Source organism: Alligator mississippiensis, chromosome 10 (genome assembly GCF_030867095.1).
Source record: "Alligator mississippiensis isolate rAllMis1 chromosome 10, rAllMis1, whole genome shotgun sequence".
NCBI classification, from domain to species: domain Eukaryota; kingdom Metazoa; phylum Chordata; order Crocodylia; family Alligatoridae; genus Alligator; species Alligator mississippiensis.
Genome location: NC_081833.1, coordinates 681,884 through 706,801, shown reverse-complemented (window position 1 = coordinate 706,801; position 24,918 = coordinate 681,884). Strand labels below are relative to the sequence as shown.

Below are 24,918 nucleotides of genomic sequence, written 5' to 3'. Positions count from 1 at the left end.
CCAAGTGCACCTCCCTCACCTACCTGCCCAGTTGGAGGGGTGGGAGAAGGGCTTGCTGCTCTGCACGGTCTTCATGGCCTCGCCGAGGGCGGCGCTGGCCTTCATGCCGTTGAGCAGGGCAGAGTAGAAGGCATGCACAAACATCTTGGAGGCAGCCACGGGCACGGGCCACAGCGACACCAGGACGCACTGTGCGCCGGCCGCCAGGAAGGCCCTGGTCAGACCGATGACCCCGTCGGCTGTGACCTTGCTGTTGGACTCCTGGTAGGAGCCGAGCACTACGAGCTTGATGGGCAGCCGCAGGTCCAGGACGTCGGCGGCCGTGAGCAGGAACTCCTGCAGGGGCGGGCAGTCCGAGATGCTCTCCACGTCGCTGGCGTCGTCCTGCACGCGGAGGGACTCGGGGATGGTGTAGGGGTTGCCGAAGGAGCTCTTGCTGCTGGCCGGGTTGCTGTCGGCGTTGGGGGTGAGCACCAGGGCGGCCAGCTTCCAGGAGACGTGGGTGGCGAAGTGCACGCATTCAGCCTGCGACAGCGCACTCATGACCCGCTCCTTGGTGGCTGCGGCGCCCACCAGGGGCTGGCAGCCCAGCAGCTCCGACACCATGTAGGCCTCCTCCTCCGCGGACGGCATGGGTCCCCACAGCCACCTGTCCATCACGGTGGCCGGCAGCTTGGGGTTGCCGATGACGGCTGCCATGGAGGTGGAGCTGGAGTAGGCAGGGGCGTTCTTCCGCAGGTGGGACTGGAGAGACAGAGACAGCGGGGCTTACAGAGCCGCCAGCGAGCCCAGGGCCCGCACCAGGTCTGCACACAGGGTGAGGGTTTGAGGGGCCCCGAGGCTGTCTCGGCAGGGCAGTTTCCTTCTTTCTACCACTGCTTTGCCGGCCCCACGATCCTCCCATCCAAGCCCACAGGAGGCTTTGCCTGCCGGCTCCCGGGAGCAGCAGGGGAATCACTGTGCGGAGTGCATGCAGCGGGGTGAGGACACAGATCCAGGGAGAAGGGACGTCCCTTATCCAGGGTCACACTGGACATGAGCTGCACTGCACGCCCAGACCAGGCTTTCTTCCTCTTGCACGTTTCCCCCGCCTTATTTTTTTTTAAGGAAAATTTTGTGTGTCCCCAGCCAAATCCGCCAAATCAATTCCAAATTCGTGAGTCATTCAAGAACCATGTACGGCTCTACTACCGGCAAACATCCTCCACCCCCACCTTCAGATGTTTCCAAATCATTTGGCAGGCATCCTACGTGCAAGCCCAAACCTGGAGGCTTGGGGTTTAGATACCCCTGGGTTGCACTTGCCCTCAGCCATATGGCTGCAGGAGCATGGCCGGCTTGGCAGAAGGCACCACTGGCAGCTCCATGCTGCTGGCACAGCGGGTGCAGGACCCACATGTAGTGACCTGGAAGACCTGGTCCAAGCTGCCAGCCAGCCCAAGAGCATGGACAGACAAGCTCCTCGGGTGAGGGCTAGCTCGGATACATCTTTGCAAGGCCCTTTTGCTCTGCGCATGCAGCAGGGCTAAGCACATGCCCCGGGGAGGTGCTGGACTGCGGGCTCGGTGCTTCAGCCAATGCAACGGGGGGAGGCAGCAATCCCCGGGGGCCTCCTGGGTGCCGCAAATTGGGACAAGGCAGGGCAAAGCAGGGCAGGGCTCCTTTGTGCGATGCAAACAGAGCCCTGCTCCGCTGGGGCAGGGGGCCGGTGCAGTACCTTGGAGCTGGGGTTCAGAGACCGGATGGAGGGGACGGCGATGAGGCTAAAGCGCTCATAGAGATACTCGTTGGACGAACTGCCCTTGAGGAGGGCAAAGGGGATCAGGTAGAGCTCTCCCTCGAGGACGAGGATCAGGTGGCGGTGGCGGCCGACGGGGCCGCTGGAATGCATCAGGCCCTGGGAAGAAAACACACGACAGCTCTCAGCCCCCCGCCAGCAGCGCCGCCGTCCCTTTCCTGCTGCCTGGAAACCTCCGTGCAAAACCATGGCTCTGCAGGGGTTTGGTGGGTTATTTTTGACTGGCCCCACGATATAAATAGTAAAGACTGCACCATAAAGCCTTTGCTTCTCGCCTACTCCCTGCACACCGCCACGGCCACAGCAATGTCCCAGCCCGACCGCGACCCAGCAGAGCACAGCAGCCCTGTCCTGGCACCTCGGGGCTGACTGACGCCTTGCAGCTCGCTAGGACCGGGAGGGGCTGCTTTGCTCCTGGGCAGAGGAGCCCTGTCCAGAAGCACCAGGCGGGGGATTCGCTTCCCTGCAGGCATGAGAAGCTGGAGGCCGCTTGGCGAGTTGCCGGCCTGGTCCCATCCTAACGCCTGCTCCAGCCTGGCCCTTCCCCTCCCGTGCGATGCCCACATGCTGTCTGCGCCCCCCTCCGCAGACCGCCAGAGAGAGGATGCAGCCTTCGCACCCGCTGCGGGAGCTAGTGAAGGACCCGGCGCTCGCGGGCAGGGCCAAGGAGGGGCAGCGGGGCGGACGGTTGAAACCGGGAACGTTTTGCACACCAGGTGTTTGATGGAAGAAAACCTAGTTTTCTGACTGCATTTGAAATTTGGACAAAACATCCCTGGATTCTGGAGAACATCAGGTTGCAGCATTTTTAAACCGTGCTGCTTTTGGTGCCTGCCCACAGAGAAAGGAGGGAACCCCGTCAGCTGGAGGAAAGGCAGAGACAACCTCGGGCCTCGCTTCCACGTGAGCTGCCTCAGGCCACTCCAGACCCCAAGGACTTTATGATCGGACCGGACAATTAGCTGCCTCCCAGGAAGCAAGCAGCAGGCACAGAGGCGCTGCCTGACGTGCCAGGCAGGCCCTTTGCCACGTGCCTCGGCCAGGCTCCGCGCACGACGCGGTGGAAGGGGCTGGGTGGCCTGCGCCCATCAGTTCATCGCCTCCCTCACCAAAGCCTCATGCAGACGCCTGCAGCGCTGGAGGCCACACAACCCTCTGCTCACGCTTACCATCCACGTCTCCCCACGTCACGAAGGGCCCTGCGTGCAGAGCACCTTGGGGCGGGGAGGCTGCTGCCCAGCACAGCAGGACCCGGCGGGCACGTATGGTGCACAAACGTCGGCAGCGCCAAACCGGGTCGGACCAGCAGCCCACCTTCCCCATGCCCTGCCTCCGACAGTGGTGGGCACGGGTGCTGTACCGGGACAGCATTGACCCAGGTGCCTCCGGAGTCATCCACCCTGTCAGACCTTCCCCAGCATCTGCCGCGACCGGTTTTGAACTGCCGAGGGATACATCTCTGGTTGTCCGGTTCAACAGCGCTGGGCACGTGCCACAGTCCTGGCACCACATCACTACGGGGATGCGACCTCCGCCTTCATCTCTCCAGTCCGGCTGCTCCGAGCGCGCTGGAACCCACCTCCGCCGCCCCCCGAAAACAGGAGCCTGCCGGTCACGCGTGACACAGGCAGCATCGAAGCAGTGCCTCCATCCGGCCAGTCCAGAGCAGCCAACCCGCAGAGTCGCTGCCCAGGTGTCGGAGCAGCCGGTGCCACGGGCTGGTCGCCTGACGGCCCATTGGTGGCGGAGCGTTCCTGCCTGCCCTGCTGGGTCCTTGCCACCAACTTGACCCCCTTCTGGTGTTGCCCAGCTCCATGTGCTCAGGGTGCTGCCTCCAGCGCAGGATGGAGACCAGGGCTCTAGTTTCTCCTGAGCAACACCCGTGCCACTGCCTTCAGCCACAGCCAACGTCGGTCCTGACAGGACAAGGACGACCCCTCCAGCAAGCCAGGATGCCGCTGCCCGTGTCGTCTCGGGGCGGCGTTCTGCGCTGCACGCCCGTCTCCCCCGCCTGCCTGCTCCCCACTGGAGCCGCTGATTTGAAGCATTGGTGCCTGTGTTTCACCAGCTGTAACCCCAGAAAGCTGGCAGGTGCCCGTCCGCTACGCTGCGCTGGGCCGGATGTTGTATGCTGTCCCTTGGCCTTGTTAAGCGCCTTGCTTCAGAGAGTGCTTCCACCTGGGCTGCACCCTGCAGTGCCCGTCCCCACCCCAAGCAGGACGTGGCTGGCATGAACCTGCCAGTAAATGCGCCGGGTTTGGACAGAGGTGTTAGGTGGGGGCCAGCCATGGACACCTGGCCGCGCTGGGAACACGTACGGAGCCACCTCTTCAAGCAAGGCCCGGGGGGCCGCGCACCTCCAGAGAAGGATCTGGGGAGTTTTCTGGGTGGTGCCAGGTCTTCACCTCTGTCCTGGCCCTCCGCTCCCTGCCCTGTCCCAGGACTCTACCACGGCAGTCTCGACCCACCGGCAGCTGCAGAGACCGATGCTGGGAGAGGAGCTGAAGTCACCCTCGCTGCGTCCCAAAAGTTGCCCAAGGCCGCGCCGCACCCCAACGAGAGGCGGTCGCAGCAGCTTCCCAGAGAGAAACCCTGAACAAGACGCCGCCTTTCCTATCAAAATGGGAATGGAGCCGCTGAAGAAAAAGGAAATTCTCTTTTAGCCGGCGTTAAAAACAGTCACTGGCCTCTCGCTGTTTCTCCTGCCCTCCCGGCAGCTCCGAGATCACCCCGCCGCGCCACTGAGAGGCAGAGATGCGGGGTCAGTCGCTCTGACACCCGGCTGCCTCGGGGGCCTTCCCGGGAAGAGCGTCCGCTCCATCCTGACATATTGTTTACAAGCACCAGCGGCTCCTGGAGGGAGGTCTCCCCGGCGCGGGGCCCACGGCGAGCCGGCCTGCGTGCTCTGCAGCTCAATGCGCCGCCTCGCCTCCATCTCGCCGCTCTGCAGAGACCGAGCTGACAAGCCGGCGCTGCCCGCCGGGGGGCTGTTGTCTTCCAGAAATGTTTTCTTTATGTATTCTCTTTGACTTGCTGCTCCACAGCCCAAGCCCTGGGCCGCGGCACGGGGCCGTCTGAGCCATCCTGACATGTGCCTGGCCGAACGCTCGCGCTGCATGAGAACCCCTGGGGTTTCATCTGCTTTGCGTGACGGCTGCGTGCACATCGGGGAGGCGCGCACAACTGCTGGGCTCGTTTGCACATCCTGGGCCTGTCTCGGAGCTGGTTTCAGGGGGCGCCCAAACCACAAGCCTCTGCTTGGTGAGAGCAGGGGGGCAAGGTCTGGATGGCAGGGCCCTGGGTGCCTGCGCTCTTGCAGCAAGCCAAGGACGTGGGCCCCTGGGCCGGTGCTCAGCCGGTTGCAGGGGCAGGAAAGGCCGCGTTATCGCCTGCTTTGGCGATGACATGATTTGCTGGGAGGCAACTGTGCTGCTAGCTGGAGTGCTGATGAGCCGCCGACCTTGCTAGCAGCCAGCGCCGCGATGACAGCAGCGACGACCGCCCTTGAGAGGACTGGGCCGTCCAGCCGCCCAGCCCCTGCTCCAGACCGTCCTTGGCCAGGGGAGCAGGGCAAGAGCCAAGCTCCAGGGTCAGATAATTTGAGATCTGGCCGGTCGTGCAGAGCCCTGGGCAGCCCGTGGCTCTCAGGAGGCCGGCTGCCTCCTCCTAGTCTGCGCTGAGGCTGCGCTGCCCCTGCCAGGGGCTGGGCCAGAGCCCCGGTGCAGCCAGTCGGGCCTGTCCCTCCGTGCTGGACACAGCCTTAGGGAAGGGCACAAGCACCTGACTCGTCAGCAAGAGGAGGGCAGAGAGCAAGACAGAAGGGCAAGGACTCCCGTGTCTGCCAGCTGACAGCAGGCAGCCAACAGCCGCTGCAACCATCCCACAGCTCCCGGTGCCTCCTCCCTCCGCCGTGCCCAGGGAGCAGATCCCGACACGCAGCGGGGCTGCCCCACAGGAGAAGGGGATGCAAGGGCGCTGAACCTGCCAAGGGCTGGACCTTCCTTAGAGCTGCAGCACCAGGGTCTGTGTTCCCGCGCACACCTAGCTCAGCTCTCCCAGGCCCCCAGCATGGCAGCAGGGGCATCCCCTGGTGCAGCCTGGGCTGCGGGCTGGCTAGGAAGCGGCAGGGCATGCGAGTGGTGCTTGGCACTGCCGCAGTCACGTCCCAGGGCATCTCTGAGCAGACGGGACTCCCTCCGACGCCCCAACCACACGGCTGACAGTGACCTGGGGACCTGGCATGCCCCTGCCACCCGCTTCCCAGGCACGCGTGACGTCTCTCTCAGAGGCAGCTGCCTCAGCAGCGTGGCCCGCTCTCCTCCGCCAGGCATGAGGAGGGCGGACGTGATGCGCGGCGACGGGCGATGCGCAGGACACCAGGGCGGGCTCCTGGAGATGATGGTCCGGGGCGGCCGCCAGGCTGACAGCAGAGGACGGCGCATTTGGAGGCAGCGCGCTCCCCTTGGGCACCAATCGCAGCAGGCTGCGACGCGGTGCCCAGGGCGGGGGATCGTTCCGCTCCGCTTCCCCGGCCCCGGAGCCGCGGCCCTGCTGCCGGGCAGGCAGTTGTTCAAATAATTACGAGCCTGACGTGACGGGACTAATCCCCGCAGTCTGGAAGTGGCTGCGATTTTTGCCCTGGACTCCTCCTTCCACTATTTGTATTGAAAGGCCGAACCCCCCAGCTCCCTGCTCCGTCTAGGAGCCCCGCAGCCGGCTGGCCTCGGCGGTGCGGCACTGCCCTCCAGCGGCACACGGAGGAACCGGGACCTAGCTGTGCACCAGGCTTGGCATCAGGGGGCAGAGCTGAGCACAGCCAGCAGGAAAGGGAGCCTTTTCTCCGGCCTTCACAGGTTTCCTGCTTGCACTAGCACAGATGTCTCCGGACTGAGCGTGCCGTCAAACCTCTGACCTCCGAGACGTTGGCCAAGTGCGTGGGGCATCTCCCGACCCACCCCGCAGGCCCGCCGGGCACCGTCACAGCCGCCGTGTCCTGGGCCAGCAGCGCAGACCTTGCTGAGGCCGCAGCTGGCAGGCGTCACTGTGCCGGAGGAGACCAGCCGTCAGCTCGCCCTCCCTGCCTCTCGCGCCTCTCGGCAAGACCCTACATCAAAACTGTCCTCAGCTGCTGAGGCCCCTGTGCTGTCGCACATCAGTGCCCCAACGCCGACCCCTCCAGGTCATCCCCGTCTCTGGGCCAGGGCTGCAGCCGATGCCCTTCGGACGCCCGGAGACCATGTGTTGGGGAGCGGGGATGTGATTCACGGCCCCTGTCTGCTGGCTGCCGGCAGCAGTGAAAGGACCGGAGGCTCACGTGCCAGGGGCATAACTCACGTTTCCCTGGCCTCGGCGCAGGGTGTAAATCAGGCCAGGCTATTAATGCCCTCTGTGAGTGCCGGGTTAGGATGCTCCCGCGGTGCTGTCACCTCATTAGAGGAAGGACGCAGCTGAGGCTGAAGGCGCTGCCAGCCGCGGGCAGCGGGAGGCAGAGCTCGGAGGAGGATGAGGGGAGGGGATGGGGCCACAGCTGCCAAGGGCTGGAGACCTGGCAAGGGTGCAGGAGGTGCAGGCCAGCTGCAGGCAGGAGCTGTGGCAGGAAGCCTCTGCCCCCGTGTCCGATGCACATTTTGGAGGACGGGGAGCTGACCCATCAGTGACCACGAGCCACCCAGTGACCCGCTGGGCAGATCGTTCCTCAGCCTGAGCTCAGAGGAGCCCCGGTCGCAGCGGTCAGCGCCTCGCACGGAGCCGCAGGGCCTCACCCTCACGAGCCTGAGCTCCCAGGGCTGCCCGCAATGGAGCCAGGCATGGACTTGACCCATCCTAGCACCTTCTGGGGTCTCTGCGCAGGACCCGCTGCCCAGGCCTCCCTGCTACTGGCCAGTGGGAAGCCCAGGGGCAGAGGTGTGCCAGGCTGGGGAGACAGCATGGTCCGGCTCTGCGTGCCAGGCCCAAGACTCCCCCTGCCCACCCCAGGCGTGTACTCACCCCCTCCATGGGCCCGATGAGCAGGTCGTAGAGCGCCCGCAGCGGGGGCTTGCTGAAAGGGGCCTGGCGCCGGGGCAGGGAGGACGTCCCGTCCTTCACGGGCGACATGGTGCTGCTGAACAGGCTGGTCATGCTCTGACAGCTCCTGCGGACAGGAGGCAAGCAAGAGGTTACCTGCAGGCACGGGAGAGCCGGATCTCTCCGACCGCCCGTGCAGGCGGGGCTGGGTCCCACGAGCCAAATCTCGGCCCGGCCGGATCCTCCTGCTCAGTCCCACGTGGCGCTGAGCAGGGGTGGCATCAAGAGCAGGCAGCAGCATCGGGCACCGGCAGGGGAGGCGTGCTCACGCTCGCTGCTGCCGAGGGGGCAGCTCTCGTCCCCCGCGCTGGGAGTCAGCTGCACCCCACTTACACCCACGCCCTGCCGCCACGGAGAGCGGCCCGTCAGCCCCCGGCATCGCTTGGGCCAGGACTGAGCTTCCAGAAGGCCAAAGGGAGCTGCGGGCTAAGACGTAAAGGGGAGTAAAGCCCACAGGAGGTCCTCTCTCTTCCTTGGGGCTTGCAGGGTGCCCTCGGACCCACTGCTTCTCCCACCCTTGCCCTCCCCTGCCCGTCAGCCGCCGTCCTCACTGCTGTGGTCCCCATGCAGAGCCCGAAACCACCCAAACGCTTCTGCCCAGCACCTTCTCCAGCCAACGGCTCCCGGAGCCGGCCCATCAGTCAGCACGGGGTCCGGACCAGGCTGCTGGGACTGGGGAGGAGCAGGGACCTCCGAAGGCCCCTGGACACGGACAGACACAGAGCAACACCCGGCTCAGGCCGTGCAGAGGCCAGGCCAGGCCTGGGGCTGACGACCCCACTGCTGGCGCTGACACGGCCTGAGCCTCGATGCCCCGCGGCGGCTCAGACGGACGGAGCCAGGCCTGGCAGGAGCGCTGTGCCTGCAGATGGCACTCACGAGCCTCTCGCAACCGTCAGGCCTCGTTCCCTGGGGAGCGCGATCGCTCTAATCAGCAGTGTCGCCGTCATCTTGAAAGGATGGCCCCGAAGCCACACAGCCCCGCTGCCCCAGCCCGCCACACAGATGGGTTTTCATTAGGCCAGATCTGAGGCTGCAACATCAAAGACTGATGTCCCGGCCCCTCGCATGGGCCAGGGACAGCGAGCAGCACAGGGGGGACAATAGTCCCTTTGTGCAAGCCTAAGAGCGCTGGCACCTCCTGCCGCGCCCCAGCTCTGCCCTGCCAGGCCCTGCTGCGCCAAGCCGAGACTACCCCTGGGGGCTTCCCCCCTGCATACGGGGAGCCCACCTGGTCCCCCCTGCAGGGAAGGGGGAGACGGGGGCTCAGGGTTGCTGCATCTGCCCTCGTCTGGGGACTGCACAAGCCCCGATGCATCCCCGGTGCAAGCCTGCTGCATGCCCTGTGTGCACGGGACAGACCCGCGGGTGGGAGCACCGGGCTTTGCCGGAGGCCCCACAGAAACCAGGGCCGGTCTCCCGCATGGATGCTGCGCTGGGGGTGGGAGCGGGGAAGCAGCCCCTCGGCTCGGCCGGGCCGGGCCGCACCCACAATGACCCTGAGGCAGTCAGAGCACCTGTGCGCCCAGGGGTGCACTGTGCGTACCCCAGCCGGCCCCTCGCTCGGGGCAGTGGTGACAGCAGTGTAGCCCCCTCCCCACAGCCGCACCCCAAGCCTCCAGAGCCTGCCCCGACTGCCGGGACCCACAGACCACCCAGCCCAAGGCCTGTGCTCAGACGGCCCCACGCCGCGTCTGGCTTGGCACCGGACCAAGGAGATAAGGGCTCCTTGGCCAGTGCGTTTATCTGCCTCCCAGGCCCCAGCCTCGTCCGCAGCAGCCAGACGCCCCTCCGCTGTCTTATCAAGCCTGAAGCTGCTTGGAGGGGCTGGCTGCACGGCGCTCCCCAGCACCGGCACCACAGCCTCACTCAGGCTCCAGGGGCTGCAACGAGGGATGTCAGGGCCTCTTGGCTGCCGGGATGCTGCAGCCAGCTGGGCCCCATGCATGCCTGTGCTCTGGGCACCAGGCTGGCCCTGGGGCAGCAAGCGGGTGTAGGGCACAAGTGGGACGGCCCCCCATGCTCAGACGCTACGCGGAGGCTGCAGCATCTTCATCGGGGCGCGGTGACCCCGTGCTCTTCCAGCTCAGACACCTGCTGCCATCAGCGCAGGGCGCGAGAGGCTGAGCTCAGCTGGTGCTACGGAGGCGACACCATGCATTCCCAGGTCATTAGTGTGATAGTTAAAATTAATGGGAAGCAAACGTTTGCAGCCTGCAAACAAGCAGCGTGCCCAGCACCCAGCCGCGCCTCGCTGCTGCGGGGGCCAGACTGCCAGACTGGCTGCCCTGGAGCCGCGCACACCAGAGGGGTTGGAGGGAGGGAAGCCAGGCCCCTGCTCCGTGAGGAGGGCAGCACCCCAGGGGTGCCCCGACACCCGCCCCTCCTCGGAGGCAGTGCTCCCCGGCCCAGCCACGGCGATGGGAAAGGCACGCTCGCGGCTCCCCTCCGGGCTGGGCGGCGCTGCCAGAAATCCCTGGCTGAGCCGGCAGCAGGCCCACGCTCCCACCTGTTGACGAGGTTGTTCCTGCTGACCATCCTCAGGAAGCCGGTGGGGTCCGTCACCGAGTTCAGCTTGTTGTTCATCTCCTCGAACTGCTGGTCCATGATGTCCCCGGCTTCGCTCTCCGTCTCGCTGCTGGCGCAGGCTCTGCAGGGGACAGCAGGGAAAAGGGGTCACCGGAGAGAGCCACGGGGCAGCTCCCTGCCAAACATTCGCCAGGGCCGGGCAGGGAGAAGGGGGAGCACGGGACCTCGGCTGGAGCCCGTGTCAGGAGAACCCCCTCCCGTCTTGGCACCCTCCAGGGGATTTGCCCGTGTGGCCCACCTGATGGATCCTGGATCCCAACGCTCACGCCTGCCGCAGGCCCTAGGTGCAAAGCCACAGCCTGACGCAGCAAGACCGAAGCCTCCGCAAGTCTGGGCTCAGACCGGTGGGGTCTCACTGGGGGCCTGGGGACAACCACCCTCCCCAGCTCTCACTTAGCCCTTCCCATCCCTGCTGTCCCCTGCCTCTCCCACGACCTGCCCAGGGCCGCCTGCCGTGCCCTATCAGCCCAGTCAGCCGGGGAGAAACAAGCCGTCCAAGCCCAGGTGGACAGCTCCAGCGCCAGCTTCCAGCAACGCCGGGACACACTGTCGCACCGGGCACTGCTCCGAGTGGCGGCGAGAGGGACGGAGTACAAAATGCACACAGCCTGGGAAGAGGGCAGCAGGAGACAGCAGCTTGCTCTCAGCGCTGCCACCCCGCAGCATACCTGGTACCCCCCAAACTCCAGAATCTGGAGCCTTGCGTCCTCCCACGAATCTCAGCTCTCGCTTGGGAACAGGAAACACGTTTGAAGCCTGTCCAGCTGCGGAGAGCTGGAGCGCGCGACCCAGAAAGGCTCCAAAAGCGGCAGAGGAAGTACAAGAGCGCAGCATTGCAATGCTTGGGCTTTCGGGATCGGTGGATGGCTGGCACGCTGGCTCCCCAGATGAGGGTGTGGGATGTGAACATGTCCATGCAAACAAGGAGCACGCATGGTGCTGGCAACCAATATCTGGGTACAGCGAATGCGATGGGAACCCACGGGCTCCTTGTCCCAGTAACTCTTCACAATGAACAAGTGGAGCTTTCTAATTCTTTGCATGGGAGTATGCCTCAGCCTCAAAGCCTGCGTCCTTTTCCCAGCTCAAAAGCTACATGACCCACATGGACCCGCCAACATCCCTCCCCTCCAAGGACACCCGGGCAGCCCGGCAGAGAACAGCTGCAATCAGCCGTCTTGTAGGCACACAATGTCCGTTGTCACCTAGGTACGTTGTGCCAGTCTGTCTGTCCTCCCGTTCTCTCTTCTGCCTTTGCACCAGTCAACGCAGTTGGGAAGCCAAACACTTTGGTCTCCGATTTTTGGGGCTCACCTCCTCCCCCTGCTCACAGCCCACACGGGTCACACGTGGCTCTCGGCGTGCTTGCGCTCTGCCCGTCTGCTTCTCAAGGGCCACAAGCGGTGCATATCTGTATTACAGCCTACTGCTGCCCAGATTTACAGCCATCGGGGTCTTCAGCCGGTGATGCGCTGAAGACTGCCCAACTTGTTTAGCTTTTCCAGGATTAACTTAATAATTTTAATGCTAACAAAGCTGGCTGGAAAGTCTCAAGGAAATGGAAGGACCCTCAAGTAATTTCTCTAGCAGCAGGTCAGGGTTTTACTTGGCGGATTTCCACCGAAAGACAGAAACTCCGTATCTGGTTTTCCTTATGGTCCCAATACCGCTGCCTCCCTGTCCAAGCTCCATCCCTGGCTGGCAGCAAGCGCCCTGGCCAGCCTCTCCCCAGGTGACATTTCTGGCCGGTTGGACTGGAGGCCAGTTGCTCCAGCCAGGCCTGCAGACTATGCAAACTCAGCGGCTATTGGGAAGAGATTTCCATTCATAAACTGCTCATAAATTGTGAGCCAGCTGCCAAGACTCTTCCAAGCAGCCCATGAATATGCAGAGCTTGAAAGTCCCAGGCTATAATTTCTGTCTCCATTTATGAGCTTTCCTGGCGACAGCACCTGAGCTGAAGTCATCACGGGGCCAAGCACTGTCACAGGCAGGTCGGGTCTCTGCGGCTCTGCAGACTGGTCCCTGCGGGATCTGCTGGGACACGGCTCCCCGTCCGGGGCTTTCCCTGCCACTCACAAGGGCCCACGTGCTCCTCCAGGCCTCAGGCACCAGCCCGGAGACTGCACTTGTGCTCAGACGGCTGCTGCGGGCAGGTGGATTGCAGCTCCCTGGCTCGAAGAAGGGCTCAGACGGCTGAAGAAGCAAGGGAGGAGGGCGGTGCTCCAGCGGCAGAGAGCTCTGGGCACGTCTGTTCTCTCCCCGCGTGGGGGCCGGGCACACACCGCAGACAGCGGCACCAGCGGAGGACACGTGCGGCGCAGGCACTGAGCGAGAGGTGCCAGTCCCAGCCATTGCGCCCCGCGGGGCAAGCGGGCGGCAGGGACTTGGTACCCGGCGCTGGGAATCCCGCCCCGCTGGAAAAGCAGCCCCGGAACAAAGGGCAGCGCAATTACCGAGTGCGGCAGCGAGAGCAGCTTTGTGTCGCCAACACGTTTATTGGAACCGAGTGACTGTTAAGCGCCAGTCCCACCTCTCCCTGCCTATTAGGAGTCGCACATCGTGTTATTAGTGTGAGCTCATCAAAGGCTAATAACAGGCCTCTGCTGTCTGTGGCAGCCCTAGGAGCCCTGGCTGTGTCGCTTCAAACACGTCACCTTCATTAAGCACAATTATGGACACGGCTGCGGTGCCAAGATGCCCCATGGAGTTGGCTTGCGGCCCTCAGGGCTGTTGCCCAAACCTGTGTAGGCAGGAGGGTGCTGGCGTCTCTGCGCGGAGAGGAGGCTGCATGTCCCAACATTATAACTCACCCCCCACACGCACATTTTGGGTGATGTTTTCTCCCGGGCCCATGACAACCAGAGGCCAAGCCAGCGTGGGGAGGTGCCCTCGCCAGGGCCTGGATCCACTCAGCCCCTCCCGGCACGCTTCAGGGCCTGCGTCCAGCACCTCCCTGCAGAAAGACCTGGATAGGCTGCAGAGGTGGGCTAACAAAAACAGGATGCGTTTCAATACGGACGAGTGCAGGGTGCTGCACTTGGGCAGTAGTAACCAGCAGCACACTTATAAGATGGGAAACTCCCTTCTTGAGAGCACGGAGGCAGAAAGGGATCTTGGAGTCGTCACTGACTCCAAGATGAACATGGGCCGAAAATGTGAGGTCACGGTCGGCAGGGCTAACCGGACCCTATTGTGCATCCACAGGTGCATCTCGAGCAGGGCCAAGGAGGTGATCCTCCCCCTCTATGCGATGCTGGTCAGGCCGCAGCTGGAGTACTGCGTCCAGGTCTGGGTGCCGCACTTCAGGAGGGATGTGGCCAGCATGGAGAGGGTCCAGAGGAGGCCACCCGCATGATCGGGGGACAGCAGGGCAGGCCCTACGAGGAGAGGCTACGGGACCTGAACCTGTTCAGCCTTCACAAGAGAAGGCAGAGGGGGGACCTGGTGACCGTCTATAAACTCACCAGGGGGGACCAGAAGGGTTTGGGGGAGACCTTGCTTCCCCCCATGCCCCCGGGATAACAAGGAATAACGGCCACAAGTTGTTGGAGAGTAGGTTCAGATTAGACATCCATAGGAACTACTTCACAGTCAGGGCAGCTAGGATCTGGGACCAACTTCCAAGGGAAGTGGTGCTGGCTCCTACCCTGGGGGGCTTTAAGAAGCAGCTTGATGCCTACCTGGCTGGGGTCACTTGAGCCCAGTTTTTCTCCTGCCCAGGCAGGGGTCGGACCTGAAGATCTGCAAGGTCCCTTCCGACCTGACTTCTGTGATTCTATGACCTCCCAGGACCCCCCCGCTCCCCGCAGGGACCTTGCTCCCAGGGGCTCCCAAACTCCCGAGCAGCGCCTGCTCCTTGGCTCTGTGCTGCAAGCTCGTCTCTGTGCCAAGCAATCAGCTTCTTGGAGGCCCTGTCTCCTGGATGATGACCCCCTCACCTCCGGCAGCACCTGGCTCTCGGGGGCCAGGCCCAGGGAGGCTCCGTCAGGGCAGAGTCCGTGGCTTTCCAAGCTTGCAATGAGTCGGTGTGTGCTGCGGGCAGATCCTGTGCACACAGGGCTGCTGACACACGAGCCGGGCCGACAAGCCGGGCTCATGGCGGTCCTTGCTCTGGTCACTGTGTAGCCTTCGGGGCACCGCGCTTGGGACTCGGCACCACGCAGGTTGCCCACAGCTCTCGGTGCCACTGCGACTGTCCAAGGTCACAACAGAACGTGCAATCCAGGCGCGGCAAACGAGCAAGCCGCTGCCTCCCTGCCGGAGGTGTCTAGCACCACTCGGCCTCAAACACACTTGCTCTTCTGCTGGCGGGCAGCGACTCACCTGCTCAGAGCACAGGCGGCTACGACCGCACAGCGTATTTCAAAGAGACGTGAAAGAGCCACCGTCTCCTTTCCAGCAGCCCCCCCACATGACCAGTCTGGTCCCAGAGCAGGTGCGTGGGCGGAGACATCCTGGACGCCGCTCCGCAGACTGAAGTGTTTGCAGAAAACAACGTGTCATTCGCACATAGAAGTACCAACACCAGAAGCGCCTGTGTGCGCAGCCAGCCAGGAACCAAAACAATCTGGTGTGGCTCATCAGGCCCATCTCAACTGAGAGCACAGCTTGGATTTTGGATATTCATGACCAATCCACGGAGCAAAAAATGTGCGAAGACATTTGTGCAACGCGTCTGAGCAACAAAGCAATGGGAGGAAGGCATGACCTGTTCGCAGAAATTCATGAGACGGGCTGCTCGCTGCCAGTTCTTTGCTCTGCTCGACCCCTAACGCTCTCCCAAGATGCACTAAGTCTCTCCCGAGCAGATTGTGGAGGGAAAACGAATGGCGCTGGTGTGGTGGCCAGAACCAGAGGGGTTATTATCATGAGCAATAAATACATGCTCTTGGAGACATCCAGGCAATTGTTTAGCAGTTAAGATTAGCTACTGCAAAGCTCGCAAGTTTGCAACCTGCAAGTGGAATTTGTCTGTCACAATTTAACCAAAGTGTTGAATCTAACTGTTTGCACTGATCATGGGCCCCAAAAATAAGCAAACTACAAGATTAGCTGATCTAACAGGTTTTTTAAAGGTCAGCCGTAACAAGATCTGACCACCTAACATAATTAGCACATTCCTAGGAATCCAAGGAATAAAAAACCAAGGGTTGAGTTTGGGCAGGTAATGCTAACTTCAAACCTCAAAGTAATGTGGTGTAATTTGCTTACTGGGTGAACCCGAGTTTGGGCGGTAACCTTTCATGATCATTTCTAACACCTTTTGATACCATAGGGTAACAGCTATAGGGCAAGATTGTGAGTGGCTCTAAAGCCAACAGATTAGCATAAAATAAGGCATAAAGGAACACGCATGTCAAGTGACCAGCATGAAGGGCGGGACAGAAGGACCATTGCTGTATCAAGCCTGGACCCCGGACTCCCAGTGTGAGCGAGGACCGGATCCTGACCAAGGGATCTTCCCGGTGACTCCTCGGACAGCGTTGATTGGGGACACCTGACTTTGCTGGAACAACTTGGCGCGCACCCGGCATAGAGGGACTGCCAGTAAGTTGCCAACCCCACGTGGGAACTCTTTGTCACTCTATCTGTTGTTATCGTTCACTGTTAGCTCTTTATTACTGTACTGTCTGTTTGTCACATTAGCCTTTCTGTTAACTGTTGTATGCTAAGCTATAAGTAAATTTGCCTCTACTTCACTCCCGACTCGCCTCCTCGATCCCGAACCCAGCAGCCTAATGGCTGATACACTCACAGCGCCTAGCCGGCCTGTGACACGCTGGTAACTCTGAATGGCATCTGCTCACACACAGCAGTGATGAGACATCCAGCTCGCTAACGTGAGGGTGCGAGGCCCGTCTGCACGCACAGAGCTATTACCTGCAGCACATACGGCTGAGGATACACAGCGAGGCAACCTTACAGAGGCGTCCTTGCAGAACTAGCCCGCACAATCAGAGGTTTCAGACTTCCCAGATCTCAGCTCACCCCAGGATGCATGGATGGATAAAGGACTTCCAGAATGGAGAGAGAGAACTAACATGGCAACCCCAAACTCACCGGGTGTAGTAGGAGTCCACGCCCAGTGCCTCTCGCACACTGGAGATGTACATCTCCAGCCCGGAGCTGGTGGCTGCTTGGAGGTTCACGCTGCCGGCTTCGTGGAAGTCCCCGGCGGTCTCCGCCGCGCTGTCCCCCAGGTAGCACTCATGGAATTTCAGAATCCCTGCAAGGAGACATGAGGCACCAGATGAGCAACACGGGGAGGGAGCAGGCTGCCAGCAGCCACCAAGGGAAACGGGCCACCGTTACGAGTCCCAAGGGCCTCCCACAGAACCGGAGCACAGCGGACTGCGCCACGTCTCCAGAGGACTTTCCAAAAGCCCGTCCAACACGCTACAGCAGACTTTGCACCTAAAACCTGGTTTTGCGCTTTGCCAGCGATGGCTCATGGTAAGAAGGCTGAGCAGGGCTTAACTAGACATTCAGAAGGCACCTGCCATTGCAGCAACCTCATCTAAATTATCAACCAGAGGTTTCTCACGAGCCTCTACCGGGGCAATTCATACTGCAATAGCAGCTCACAAGCAACACCTATTAAGAGTCACATCAATGGGACACATGAGGCCCAAACAGTGAACAACACCGTTATCACTGCAGCAGAGACCGCTGGCACCATGAAGGATCCTCGATGCACGCGCACGCACAAGAACGTGCTAGGGGAGAACAGAAGAGGTGCATTAATGCACATTAAAACAGTGCAGCCAGAACTTGACAACCACGTGAGGAAACAATGAAGGACGCGGTCGGACCAGGCACATGCTATGCCACAGGAATTCAGCCGTTACCGCCAATAAACCTTCCCCCATCAACCTGCCCCTCCCGATGCTTCATGCAGCAGCCCCACGGCCTGCGATCCATGAGACAGCTGCTCCCACAACCCATCTGCTCTGGTGACACAAGCAAGGGGATGGCAGGGCCCTGGGAGCGGCGAGGGGCGTGAGGACACCCAACTGCCCTCCCCGCCTGCATCTGTAGCTGCTAGGGAAGGAAGCAGAGGCTGAGTCGGGGCACAGAAGTCGCCGGCTGAGAGGTCTCCAGAGTCGGCAGGAGGCGAGACAACCCCTGTCATGCACGTAGGACTTGGGGGAGGGACAGCGGGGCTGAGGTGGGTGACGTGGCCCTCTCCCTGCAGAGCTCAGGCAAAACGGCCTCCTGGCAGAGCTGGACGGGCCAGGGCTGCTCTCCGCAAAGACCCTGCCGGAGGGGTGCCTCCTTACGGATCGCAGGGACAACATCTACGCCTGCTTGCCAGTCTGGTTGGGCTCCAACGCAGAAAACCCACTGGCATCTCGTTCTGCAACGTATGCGGCTGGAGAGGCCAGTTACCAGATGGGAACATCCCTTTGCGTTGAGCTGTCAAGTCACCTCAAGCACAAGTCATCAAAGAGGCACGGCTAGCCAAAAACACGTCACCCCGGGCAAAGAAGACTGCTTGGGAGGGTTCACTTCACGTGCTGCAGTGTGTTCGGTGCCATCGGAATTAGTGCTCTTTGTCTCTCTCGCTTTTCATGGCAAAGGGTTACAATTATTAAATTATATCCAGAAAGAACTTGTGAAGATTTATAGTCATCGCTTTATTAGATAATGAACAACAGCTGCCTGCAAAAAAGGATCCTCTTCAAATTAATCCTCCCTGCTCCTCTGTGATAAATGTTTCCACATTCATGTGAAGAGGATTCAGAGGATCAGACAGTGAGATGGCGTATCAGGAAGCCGGGACGCCCGTCTGTTCTTGGGAATCCACTTCAATGAACACGCACCAAAAGCTTTTGGAAGTATAAAGCACAGAAATGCAATTAAAGCGGGGACTCTTTTATGCATAAAAGCTTCTCTCTCGCTGCCGGCACGCTTGGAATCTCATTACTGCTCTTCAAACTGCCTGTGGGAAATGCAGGCAGACTGGATGTAGAAAAACAGATACACTAAGCACCTAAAAACTTTCCTATTCCCAGACGAACGTCAGAGCCATGGACATGCCCCTCTGTCTCGAGGCTCCTTGCCGTCACATCCTGCGCGTGCCAGAGGTCCCGGCTGGTCTGGTCCCGCGTGCCAGGCACACCCCCGACACAAACCTTCGTAGGGGCAGATGTGTCCATAAGCACAAGGACCTTGCCCGAAGCAGGGAGAGGCCACGTGAAGTGCAGGGGGACCGAGACCAGGACAGGCAGGAGGCGTAACGTGGGCTCCGACCGGGCACCGGGAGGACAGACAGAGCAGAGGAGCCCAGAGAGTGCTGCCAGCTGCCTGCTGGGCTCAGGGGCCAGAGTTGGTGTCTCCAGGGGCACCCTGCCCGAGGCATCACCAAATCAGACCCCTCCAGTCCCATTCCCTCCTCGACGGCCGAAAACCTGGCCACGACCCGCAGCTCTGGCAGGGAGGGCAGGTCTGGCAGCAGGAGCACAAATAGGAAATGTATGAATAAAAGGGGCAAGGGAAAGCACAGCCAGATCCTGAGCAAGAGGCTCTGGAGGAGGCAGGAGAGCAGCTACCTGCGAACAAGCCCAGGGCAGCGAAGAGATGTGTCCGGGCTCTCTGCAAACAGCACCGAGAACGAGCCTGGGTTCTCGGTGCCCGAGCAGCAGCTCCAGCCCCAGCTCATGCCCCCACCTGCCATGGAGCCAACACAGCAGGGGGACCAGCCTGATGGACCTGGCGCCCAGAGTCGGGTACCGCCGGGTGCTGTGGTGTGAGCCTGCCCAGACACAGCCCCACAAGGGAGACCCTCTCTAGGGCGGCGGGGGCACCCCGGTGCTGTGCCGCCTCCGCCCTGGGTCTCTCTGATGAGGCTGCCCAGAACGCGTCAGAACTGAGCCAAGACCCCCCGCGCATCCATCCTGACAGCGCTCAGCGGAGACGCCTGTCACTCTCTACTGTGCGGAGACCACGTCCTTCGCTGCAGGAGCCCCAGTGACAACAAACGACGGAGCTACAGCAGGGACGAGCTGGGCCCCGAGGCAGGCATTCGATGCACCGCCGTCAAGGCGGGGGGCTGTGTATCCCATTACCCGTCCCCTGAGCCCGGCTGCCTCTTGATCCCGCACACACACGATCCTATTCTCTTCCTCCTCGTGGTAATATTAGATAAAGGATGAAAGGAAGCTCCCCACACAGCTGCCAGCCCCTGCACACAGGTGACAAAGGCTGCAATCACTCCTCATCCCTGCAACTGAGCTCCTACAAAACCCACCAAGATTAAGTCTAATTCCCAGTGAGAGCTGAGCCTTCGTCTCTGCTCAGTGAGCTGAGCCGTGGGGGGCGAGGGCAGAGAAAAGCAGTCAGAAGAGACACCGTGATGCTATCGCCAAGCCAGAGGAATAAGGATTTGGTGGCAAAATACAGGCAAGACTCCATCAGCACCAGTGGGAGCAGACAGTGGTGCCCGTAACCCAGGGTCTCGGCTGGTACAAAGCCGCGGGCTCCCGTCTCAGCTCTGATTTCGAGGCTTTTCCCTTTGCAGGGCTCTCTAACCGGCTCCAGCGTGCAGAGGGTCCTTACCTGCCCCGGGGGCCAGCAGCCAGCTGTACAGGTAGCCTGCCGCCAGCGAGTAGTAGAGAACAAGTCCCCTCTGCCCGTTCACCGTCTCCAGAACCTGCTCGATGGTCACTGGAGAATAGGGGTCGGAGTCCTGCTGCCCCGTCTGACGCTCCACCAGCAGATCCGCGAACGCCCTTGTCCTCCCTCTCTCTGCCACGGCCAAGGCTTCATCGTGGTGGCCTGAGAAGAAGAGCAGCTGGTTAGCGACAGCAGCTGGGCCCAGCCCCTGTACAGCCCGAAGGGAGCAGAGCAGCGATTGCCCTATCCCAACAGGGCCCTGTGAAGAACCACCCGCAGGTTACAGGTGGGGAAACTGAGGCACAGGGAGGGATGGGATTCAGGAGCAGAGGTCAAACCCCAGAGCGAGCAGAGAGCTCAGCCCCGTGCCCATGAGCCCCTTACCCAGGCTGACGAGGACCCGCTGCAAGGCCTGGTAGGACGACGTCTGCAGGTCGAAGAGCGACAGCTTGTAGTCGGTGCTCAGCTGCGCCTCGTGCCGGATGGTCTCAAACAGCGCGGACGCCCTGTAGAGCTGGGAGGGGAGAGGGACCGGGTGATGCCCTTGGCCCCTGTGGCACCAGTGTGCTCTCGTCTGGGCCGGGCTCTGAGAGCAGCATCCCTGGCAGGGGCTGGCGGCTCCCAGGGGCACGGTCTCCCCGAAGCGGCGAAGCCCTGCCGCGCAGCAGGGGATGAGAGCACCTCCTGCCACAGCCTACCTGGTGCTGCGACTCCTCCAGGTTCCCGCTCGCCCAGAGGGAGAGGCCCAGGCCGTGGCGGATTTTGGCTTCGTCCTCTCTGCGGCCCAGCTGCTCCGCCAGCCTCAGGCCTGGAAGGGAAGCGGAGTGAGCGGGACCCCGAACAGCGCAGCGGGGCTGGGGGCAGCGGCTGGAGGCAGGCATCAGCACGTGGGCACCAGAGACAGCTGTCTCGTGTCCCCCCTGCCACAGGCCGTGGCGCACGGGCCTCCATCACACAGCTCTGGCGCTGCAGACAAGCCAGGCCGCGCTCATCGGGCCAGTGCCACCCGAGCCATCCTCCGTCTCCACTGGGCTGGAGATGGCTCGGGTGGCACTGCTGCTGCCGTCCCCAGCGCAGCGGCAGGTGGGGCGCCCCGGGGAGCAGCGCTGCAGGGCCTTGTGCCCGCTGCCGCCACAGGAGGGGCCGCGTTTAATCCCCCACCATTGCCAACTGAATTGAAATCCCCTCGGCACGCTGGCACGCTGCCAAGGTCAATTCCAGGAAATCCAAGCTAACTGGAGTAATTAATCTATCAGTCTGCGGCCGAGCTCCCCGTGCTCCCTCCACGCCGCCTGCCTTCTCCATCGCGCTGCTGCCCCCGGGCGCAGACGCTGCTCCGTCCTGGGCCGCGCTGGCCGAGGCAACGGCTGCCTCCCCTGCGGCGCTCCACGTGCCCACGCTCTCCGCCAGGTCTTGTTCCTACTCGACCCCTTGGAGAAGGAGGAGCTGGCTCCGAAGCCACGGGAGCCAGACCCTGGTACATGCAACCTTCGTGCCCTGTCCCGGGTTGGAAAGCCACCCGGGGAGGAAGTCTCCGGGACAGGTCAGCTGAAGCCTGCCGGGGTCAGGACGGGCTGAGCTAGTCCTGAGGCCCCCAGGACGGTGCAGACCCACTTCTGCTGCTGGTTCCCCTGCGAGGCTCTGCACAAAAGCCGGCGGGGCTTGGCTGCCGGCAGGGGAGTGCCGGGCTGGCAGCTGCAGAGCCTGGCATCACAGCTATGACGTGCAAGCGCACACTTGCACACGCTCTCTCGCCACCCCCTCAGCCGTCTCCGCCCTCCACCCCGTCACCCCTTGCCTGCTCTGTCCCTCCGTGGGCGCCGAGCCGCCTACCTTCCTGCAGGTACATGACGGCCTGCGAGTAGTTCTGCAGGGCGTGGTGCGTCCGCCCGAGGCTGCTGTAGGACAGCGTCTTGGCCACCAGGTCGTTCATCTGGGCGGCGATGCTGAGGTGCTGCTCCTGGTACACCACGGCCCTCTCGTAGGTGCCCAGCGACTCGTAGGTGAGCCCCAGGTTCCCGTAAGCCCGGCCCTGGCACGTGGGGTTGTTGGTCTCCTCGGCGATCTGCAGGTCCAGCTGGTGGTACTGCAGCGCCGTGTCGTACTCGCCCATCTGCTGGTAGACGCCCCCCAGGCCGCAGGCCGCGTCGCTCTCCAGGGCCCGGTCCTTCATCTCCCGGGCGATGTTGAGCTGGCGCTCCAGGCAGGAGATGGCCTGCTCGTAGTTGCCCAGCTGGCTGTGCAGGCTGCCCAGCTCCCCGTAGGCCTGCGCCTTGTTGAAGGCTTCGCCCAGCTCGTGCGCCACCACCAGCCGCTTCTCGAAGCACACGAGCGCCTGCTGCAAGCTGCCCATGGCCCTGCGGGGACGGCAGCCACGTCACCCTGCATCCGGGGCAGGACGGACCCATTGCACCCTCGTGCCCGGCACGACCCCTCCTGCCCCGCCAGGGCTACGGGGCGACTGCCCGGGTGTCCTGGAGCCAGCGCCGGGAGGGAGGCCTCCCCTCTGCTTCCAGGGCTCCCAGAAGGGCCGCGTCGGGGCCGCAGCAGAGCTCGAGCAACCTTGCCCTCAGCCAGCGCCGCTGTTTCCACCGTGCCCCTTCTACACCCCCCCAAACACGTGCCCCTGCGTGTGTCCCAGGACACGCCCGGATACGTGGACATGCATCTTGTGTGTCTGTGCACACACCCCTTGTGCCCACAGCCAGCCACGTGTCCCCTGTGCAATCAGCCCTACGCACACCCCCTCCTCCTACAGCATGTGTGCACACCCCTCCTCACACCCAAGCACAAGTGCCCCCCCTCACGCTGTGCACGCGTGGACATCCAGCACATGGACTCGCTTCCACGTCTCAGGCACTTCCCTGGTACCAACCTGTGTGGGGAGCGTGTGCCCTACGTACCGCACGTGACACGGGTCTGTGAAGCACCATCCCGGGCACGTCACTCATTGCTTCCACCGTGTTTTTCCCAACCCCGGGCCCTGCGGCTGGTTACCTGTGCCCGTTGCCCAGGCCCCGGTAGGCCTTGGCCTGGTCCTGCATGCGATTCAGGCTCTGCGCTACCGACAAGTACTGCTCGTAATACTTGATGGCTTCTTCGTAGTCCCCCAGCGCCTCGTAGCAGTCCCCCAGGTTCCCGTAGGCCCGGCCTCGGTCCAGCACCGCCTCGTTGCCGCTGAGCTGCTGCAGCATGGCCAGCTGCTGCTCGAAGTAGCCGATGGCTTCCTCCATGACGTTCATGTTCATCTTGGTGATGCCCATGTTGCCGTAGACCTGGGCCTCGATGCTGGGGTCCTTCAGCTTCTGCCCGAGCTCCAGCTGCTCCTCGTAACACTTGAACGCCATGGTGTACTTCCCCAGGGACATGTACACGGCCGCGAGGTGGCCGTGGGCTCGGCACTCGCCCGGCATGTCCCCCAGCTCCTGGTACACCTCCAGCTCCTGCGTGTGGTAGCCCAAAGCCTTGTCGCACTTCTGTATCATGCGGTAGGCAGAGCCCAGGGCCGCGTAGGCGCTGGCCTCCAGCCTCCTGTCCTTGACGTGATGGGCCAAGCTCAGCTGCTGCTCGTAGAACTTTATTGCACCGTTTACATCCTTTTTACAGACAAAAATGTCCCCCAGGTTCCCCAGCGCGCGGAATTTGGCCTGGGAATTGTTCAAGGACTGGGCCAGGGAGAGCAGGTACTTCTGGCACTCCTCGGCCCTGCCGAAGTCCATCAGGGCCTTGAAGGCCAGGCCCAGGTTGCAGTAGGCCTTGGCTTGGCTCAGCTTGTCGTGCAGGTCCTTGGCCAGGGCCAGGTCCTGCTCATAGTACTTCACCGCCTCCTCGTAGTTGCCCAGGCAGTAGTGGGCATAGCCCAGGTTGTGGCAGACCTTCCCCTCGCCCTCCATGTCCTGCAGCTCCGGGGAGAGGCGCAGGTACTGCTCGTAGTAGGGGGCGGCCTGCACGTACTCCCCGCGCGAGCAGTGGAAGTTGCCCAGGTTGCTGAGGGCCCGGGCCTCGCTCTGGATGTCCCGCAGCTCCCGGGCAATGTTGAGGTGGTTCTGGTAGTGCTGCAGGGCCCGGTCGTGGGCGCCCAGAGCCTGGTAGGCCACCGCCAGGTTCCCGTGCGTGGAGGCCTGGGAGGCCCGGTCGTTCACCTCCATGGAGATCTGCAGCTCCTGCCGGTGGTACTTCACCGCCTGGTCGTACATGCCCAAGGCATTGTAGGCGTTGCCCATGTTGCCGTAGGCCCTGCCCTGGGCGGCGTAGTCGTTCAGCTCCTGGGCGATGGACAGGTGGGTCTTGTGCAGTTTCAACGCGGTGTCGTAGTCGCCTTTCATCTGGTGGATTATCCCTGCAAAGCAACAGGAGTAGCTGAAACCATTGCTATGCTTCCCTGCAGCACCGGGCTTAGTCCCTGAACCGCCCCCCGCACGGCCCACGGCTACCCGCTCACCCTGGTGCTCTGCAAGCCCACCCTCTCCCCTTCCCAGCCAGGCGCTGGAGTGCCACGCCTGGGCTAGCCCCGGCCCTCCACGCCCGGGGGAGAACCGCCGCTCCTCCGGCGTGGAGGAACCCGCTAGCACAGCCGGGAGCCTGGAGCGCAGGGCTTCAGGACCCCGGGGCACAGAGACCCGGGACCACAGGATGGCAGATGCGGCAGGTCCCAGCGTCGGGACGCAGAGCCCAGGGAAGGGGCAACACCCCTGGGCAGGGAGGCGTGCTGGAAGCAGGGACAGGTGCTTTGTCTGTGCCCGCGCCACCGACGGCCCCAGCGCGCTGCAGCCTGGAGCAGCTCGGGCAGCAGCGCAACAGCTGCGAGTAGGCAAAGGGGGGGCAGCACCTGGGCCCGGGGCTTGCCC

At 62.7% G+C, this 24,918-nt stretch overlaps 1 protein-coding gene across 4 annotated transcripts in view; it reads right to left on the bottom strand.

The window, feature by feature from the left end:
- TTC28 (tetratricopeptide repeat domain 28) overlaps nucleotides 1-24,918 on the bottom strand; it is a 256,275-nt gene that overhangs the window by 10,076 nt on the left and 221,281 nt on the right. For all 4 annotated transcript variants that reach the window (XM_059713310.1, XM_059713311.1, XM_059713312.1 and 1 more), the window contains 10 exons: nucleotides 23,069-24,410; nucleotides 21,905-22,428; nucleotides 20,770-20,879; nucleotides 20,456-20,585; nucleotides 20,015-20,233; nucleotides 16,517-16,682; nucleotides 10,374-10,514; nucleotides 7,787-7,931; nucleotides 1,718-1,897; nucleotides 24-744 (listed from right to left, as the gene is read on the bottom strand). In XM_059713310.1, coding sequence (XP_059569293.1) covers nucleotides 24-744; nucleotides 1,718-1,897; nucleotides 7,787-7,931; nucleotides 10,374-10,514; nucleotides 16,517-16,682; nucleotides 20,015-20,233; nucleotides 20,456-20,585; nucleotides 20,770-20,879; nucleotides 21,905-22,428; nucleotides 23,069-24,410 — 3,678 coding nt within the window. The remainder of the gene's footprint in view (nucleotides 1-23; nucleotides 745-1,717; nucleotides 1,898-7,786; nucleotides 7,932-10,373; nucleotides 10,515-16,516; nucleotides 16,683-20,014; nucleotides 20,234-20,455; nucleotides 20,586-20,769; nucleotides 20,880-21,904; nucleotides 22,429-23,068; nucleotides 24,411-24,918) is intronic.